The following is a 6,000-nucleotide window of genomic DNA, read 5'->3' as shown; positions in this document are numbered from 1 at the left end:
GCGGTGCTGGTTGAGGGGCTGAATTGGGGAACCACAGGTAGAAAGAGAGGCCAGGCCGGGTGCGGTGGCTCACGCCTGTAATCCTAGCACTTTGGGAGGCCGAGGCAGGTGGATCACGAGGTCAGGAGTTCAAAACCAGTCTGACCAAGATGGTGAAACCCCGTCTCTACTAAAAATACAAAAATTAGCCGGGCGTGGCAGTGGGTGCCTACAATCTCAGCTACTCGGGAGGCTGAGGCAGAGAATTGTTTGAACCCGGGAGGCAGAGCTTGCAGTGAGCCGAGATAGCGCCATTGCACTCCAGCCTGGGCGACAGAGCGAGACTCCGTCTCAAAAAAAAAAAGAAAAGAAAGGGGGGCCCCAGGCGAGCTCGGTCCCACCCAGCAGGCGGGGGCGGGGCAGGGCAGAGTGCTCCCCCCGCCCCCCGCTTCCTCCCCGAGGGCCCCGGAGCCCAGCTCAGCCCCAGTCCCCGCAGCTTGTGCGGCGGCGTCGGCACCATGAGGCGAGGGCCCCGGAGCCTGCGGGGCAGGGACGCGCCAGCCCCCACGCCCTGCGTCCCGGCCGAGTGCTTCGACCTGCTGGTCCGCCACTGCGTGGCCTGCGGGCTCCTGCGCACGCCGCGGCCGAAACCGGGTAAGGGGGACCCACGGGGCGCGCGGCGCCGGCAGCCGCGGGGAGGACGGGGCCCCGATCGCCAGGGCGCAGGCAGAGCCCCGACCCCCGGGGGCGCCGAGGGCTGAAAGGACCCTGTGGGCAGGGCCTGGAGGGGCCCGCGATCACCGCGTGGCCCTCACCGCCGCCTCTCTCCCTCCCCTTGTCCACCGCCCCCCGGCTGTCCCTCCCCTCCCCGGCCAGCCTCGCCCCCCTCCGCCCCTCCCCGTCCCCGCTCCTCCCTCCCCTCGGCCCCCTGGCCTCCCTCCCTGTCCCCTCCCGAAGCAGCCGGGGCCAGCAGCCCTGCGCCCAGAACGGCGCTGCAGCCGCAGGAGTCGGTGGGCGCGGGGGCCGGCGAGGCGGCGCTGCCCCTGCCCGGGCTGCTCTTTGGCGCCCCCGCGCTGCTGGGCCTGGCACTGGTCCTGGCGCTGGTCCTGGTGGGTCTGGTGAGCTGGAGGCGGCGACAGCGGCGGCTTCGCGGCGCATCCTCCGCAGAGGCCCCCGACGGAGACAAGGACGGTGAGTTCCGTGTGTAGGGGCACCAGTCTGAGCGGGGCGCAGGGGCTGGGGTGTCGGGACGGTCTAGGGGGAGATGCATGGCCCCTGCGGGGGAGAGAAGGGCTTTAAGGGGAAACGGAGACAGAGCGGAAAAGAGTTTGCGCTGAGGGGCTCAGGCTGGGGAGGGAGACATAGTCCTGCCCCTGAGACCCTGGTCGGAGCCAGGAACAGCTCTGCCCTGACAGACCCCAGTGTGAGGAAGAGACAGGTTGCAGGAAGGGGGCCCCGTCTGAGGGAGGAGTCTGTCCTGCCCTTTGGGAGTCTAACGGAGCTTGGTTCCCCCATAAATCCCTGAAGAGTTTGCCAGACTGAGCCCCAGCTCCCCACCTCCCTGCCCTGCCAGCTCCCCACTGGCCAGGCCTCTGGACTCAGGGTCAGCCAGGTGCCACCCCTCCCCACCCTGCATTGGGCTTCATTTGACGGAGGACTGCCCCTCCAGAGGAGTCTTCTAGGGGAGGGAGGGAAGGCTGTGAACCAGTACGGAGCCTCTACCCCCTCTGCCTGCAGCCCCAGAGCCCCTGGACAAGGTCATCATTCTGTCTCCGGCAATCTCTGATGCCACAGCTCCTGCCTGGCCTCCTCCTGGGGAAGACCCAGGAACCACCCCACCTGGCCACAGTGTCCCTGTGCCAGCCACAGAGCTGGGCTCCACTGAACTGGTGACCACCAAGACGGCCGGCCCTGAGCAACAATAGCAGGGAGCCGGCAGGAGGTGGCCCCTGCCCTCCCTCTCGACCCCCAGCCAGGGGCTTGGAAATCAAATTCAGCTCTTCACTCCAGCATGCACATGCCCTCTTTCTGGGACCAGGCTAACCCTGCAGAAGCACAGACACTACAGACCACAGCATTCAGCCCCCATGGAGTTTGGTGTGCTTGCCTTTGGCTTCAGACCTCACCATCTTTGACAGCCCTTGAAGGTGGTAGCCCAGCTCCTGTTCCTGTGCCTTCAAAAGGCTGGGGCACTATGAGTAAAAGACCGCTTTTAAAATGGGGAAGGCACCATTAAGCCAAAATGAATCTGAAAAAAGACCAAGTGGGAGGATGCCTAATTTGTAGTTGGGTGGTTTTTTGTGTTTGTTTGATTTTTTTTTTTTTTTTTTTTTTTTTTTTGAGACGAGTCTTGCTCTGTCGCCAGGCTGGAGTACAGTGGCGCGATCTCGCCTCACTGTAACCTCCGACTCCTTGGTTCAAGTGATTCTCCTGCCTCAGCCTCCCGAATAGCTGGGATTACAGGCACGCACCACCACAGCCAGCTAATTTTTGTATTTTTAGTAGAGACAGGATTTCACCATGTTGGCCAGGATGGTCTCCATCTCCTGACCTCGTGATCCGCCCTGCTCGACCTCCCAAAGTGCTGGGATTACAGGCATGAGCCACCATGCCCGGCCTTGTTTTGTGTTTTGGTTTTTTTTGAGACAGGGTCTTGCTGTATCACGCAGGCTGGAGTGCAACGATGGGTCCCCAGCTAATTGCAGCCTGGGCTCAAGCAATCTTTCTGCTTCAGCCTCCTGAGTAGCTGGGACTACAGGTGCTCCACCTTGCCCAGCTAATTTTTTTTTTTTTTTTTTTTTTTTTTTTTTTTGAGACAGAGTCTCGCTCTGTCGCCTAGGCTGGAGTGCAGTGACGCAATTTCGGCTCACTTCAAGCTCCGCCTCCTGGGTTCACGCCATTCTCCTGCCTGAGCCTCCTGAGTAGCTGGGACTATAGGCGCCCGCCATCACGCCCGGCTAATTTTTTTTGTATTTTTAGTAGAGACGGGGTGTCACCGTATTAGCCAGGATGGTCTCGATCTCCTGACCTCGTGATCCGCCCGCCTCAGCCTCCCAAAGTGCTGGGATTACAGGCGTGAGCCACCGTGGCTGGCCTTTTTTTTTTAAGACGAGGTCTCGGTATGTTGCCCAGGCCAGTCTCAAACTCCTGGCCTCAGGCAGTCCTCCCCGAAGGGCTGGGATTATAGGCAGGAGGCGCCAGGCCTGGCCTCTATTTCTTTAATACCTGCCCTCAGAGCCGTCCTGCTTTTAAACTGATGCAAATGGCAGCAGTGAATAATCAATTCATGGGTTCGCTTGCTTTGGGATTTAGTACAAGATTATTTTAAGAAATAACAAAGGAGAAAAGATTGAGCTGGATTTTGCTGATTCTCAGGTATCTGTACCCCAGGGTCAACCCTGAGATTGGCCCAATCTGCCAGAACCTAAGATGCCATTTTGACCCCAGTGGCAGCTTCCAGAGCCACAAGCCTGCATTTGGGAGGAGGTGCGCAGCCTCCAGGGCTGGACTCCAAACTCGAGCTGAAGGAACATGCTGGCAGGTAGCTCTCTCAGGGTCCACCTGGGGTTCCAGCTGCTCCAAGACACAGCACATTTAGCCATAAACATGGAAGGGCTGGGACCTACAGGAGGCTCCTTTGTGTAGAGGCCAGGGCAGGCGTGTGACCTTGAACCAGGTGGACATGAGGTCCCTTGAACTCCCTTCTCTCTCTGGCTTGTTCCCTTGAAGCACTGGCCCCCCAGTGCTGGGCTTATTTGGCCATCCTGTGCCAGCCCCCTGGTCACCCACCGTCACAGTGGAAGCTGCTCCCTCCTCTTACAATGGTGTTCCTTGCTCTGGGGTCTGGGGACAAGACCATCTCTTTCCACTCCTGGACGACACTGTGCACTCAGTCAGCTGCCTCCTACCTGCCCTCCTGCACAGGGTCAGAACCTCCTGACCTGGACTTCGCCCTGGGCAGCTTCCTTGGAACTTGTTGCAGCTTAGCATCTTTGGAAGGGAGCACTGGACTAGGAGTCAGAAGGTGGAGTTCTGGGTGCTGTTTTTGCACTCTTGGGCCCTGGGCATGTTCTGTTCTGTGCATCAGATGTTTTCTGCCTGCCTCCCCCTGAGCTGCCACCAGAGCCACCTGTAGACCCCTGCTTCTCCTGCCCCTCCTGTCCCTTGCCAGGCCTCTGGACTCAGTGCTTCCTGTCCCAAGGACCTGTTGTGTGCCCAGCTTGGAAGACAGTGGCCACTCACATCCAGGTCTCTGCCTGGCTATTTGCTCCATGAACCCATCTCAGATGCCCCTGCCCCCAGGGAGCCAGGTGACAGGGTGAGGTCAAGTGACAAGCAGTAGGTGTGGGAGAGGTTTGGTGGGGTCAGGCCCACATGGGCCCAGCCATCCACTCCCCTTCCATCTGGAGTTGGGGGAGTCTGAGCTGCTCCTGGCCACCCCATCTGCCCCACCCCATCTTCTCCTGGCCACCCCAGCTCCCACCCCATCTTCTCCTGGCCACCCCATCTCCCACCCCATCTTCTCTTGGACACCCCGTCTCCCACCCCATCTTCTCCTGGCCACCCCATCTCCCACCCCATCTTCTCCTGGCCACCCCATCTTCTCCTGGCCACCCCATCTCCCCCACCCCATCTTCTCCTGGACACCCCCATCTCCCACCCCATCTTTTGCTACAGCCAGGGTTAGCTCAGCAGGTGAAAACCCCGAGGGTGGGTGAAACCCCTCTGGGGCTCAGACATGCAAACCTTGGGCATCTCTCTGTCCCAGCTGGCCCCGCCAGCCGGTAGGAAGTTTCCCCTGAGTTCTCAGTTTTTTCTTCTGAAAAATGAGGGGTTGTATGCAAGGTTCTCCTCCCGGCCTGTGGTCCCCAGAGAAGGGCAGGAAGGAACCTTAGATAATTCTCATATGCATTTAACAGACGAGGAAACTGAGACCCAGAGCCGTCACATCAATACCTCATTTGATCTTCATAAGAGCACCTGGAGGAGGGGGGTGGGGTGTTTGTGTTTGTTTAAATTTTTTTTGTGAAAAAAATGAAGATAGGCATTTTGTAGACAATCTGGAAGTTCTGGACCGGAATCCATGATGTAGTCAGGGAAGAAATGACCCGTGTCCAGTAACCCCAGGCCTCGAGTGTGTGGTGTATTTTTCTACATAATTGTAATCATTCTATACATACAAATTCATGTCTTGACCATTATATTAATATTTGGTAAGTTTCTCTCTCTTTAGAGACTCCACAATAAAGTTTTCAACATGGTAAGGTTTTCCACCTGGGCATTTGGATACTTTGGTTTTTGCTGTTGTGGCCAAGACGGCACAGGCCACATGCGCCTGTGCAGGAGTCTCTGTTTCCCAGCACAGTTGTTGTGCCAAAGGCCTTGACTTTTTTTTTTTTTTTTGAGACGGAGTTTCACTCTTGTTGCCCAGGCTGGAGTGCAATGGTGCAATCTCGGCTCACCACAACCTCCTCCTCCCAGGTTCAAGCAATTCTCCTGCCTCAGCCTCCCGAGTAGCTGGGATTACAGGCATGCACTACCACACTCAGCTAATTTTGTACTTTTAGTAGAGATGAGGTTTCTCCATGTTGGCCAGGCTGGTCTCAAACTCCCGACCTCAGGTGATCTGTCCGCCTTGGCCTCCCAAAGTGCTGGGATTACAGGCATGAGCCACCGCGCCCAGCCAGCCTTGATCTTTTTGTTTTTTTTTTTTTTGAGACGGAGTCTCGCTCTGTCGCCCAGGTTGGGGTGCAGTGGTGCAATCTCGGCTCACTGCAAACTCTGCCTCCCGGGTTCACGCCATTCTCCTGCCTCAGCCTCCTGAGTAGCTGGGACTACAGGCGCCCGCCACCACGCCTGGCTAATTTTTTTGTATTTTTACTAGAGACAGGGTTTCACCATATTAGCCAGGATGGTCTTGATCTCCTGACCTCATGATCCATCCACCTCGGCCTCCCAAAGTGCTGGGATTACAGGCATGAGCCACCGTGCCCGGCCCAGCCTTGACCTTTTTAAAGGTCC

At 58.0% G+C, this 6,000-nt stretch overlaps 1 protein-coding gene across 4 annotated transcripts; it reads left to right on the top strand.

Moving 5' to 3' along the window:
• The first annotated feature begins 206 nt into the window (after positions 1–206).
• TNFRSF13C (TNF receptor superfamily member 13C) lies at positions 207–5,252 on the top strand. 4 transcript variants are annotated; one of them, XR_010156036.1, is made up of 4 exons: positions 207–633; positions 856–1,170; positions 1,717–2,126; positions 3,355–5,252. XR_010156036.1 is itself a non-coding variant. In XM_063807954.1 (3 exons), the coding sequence occupies exons 1-3, from the start codon at positions 498–500 to the stop codon at positions 1,902–1,904; spliced, it is 639 nt and encodes a 212-aa protein (XP_063664024.1). In that variant the 5' UTR covers positions 207–497; the 3' UTR covers positions 1,905–5,252. The 4 variants fall into 4 exon arrangements, 2 of the variants coding, with proteins under 2 accessions (XP_063664024.1, XP_016794787.1); XR_010156037.1 differs by having other exon boundaries at positions 356–633; positions 940–1,170; XM_063807954.1 differs by having other exon boundaries at positions 1,717–5,252.
• The last annotated feature ends 748 nt before the right edge of the window (positions 5,253–6,000 follow it).

This window comes from Pan troglodytes, chromosome 23 (genome assembly GCF_028858775.2).
Source record: "Pan troglodytes isolate AG18354 chromosome 23, NHGRI_mPanTro3-v2.0_pri, whole genome shotgun sequence".
Classification (NCBI taxonomy): Eukaryota; Metazoa; Chordata; class Mammalia; order Primates; family Hominidae; genus Pan; species Pan troglodytes.
Note: the sequence above shows the minus strand (reverse complement) of the source record. Positions and strands in the feature narration are given on the sequence as shown.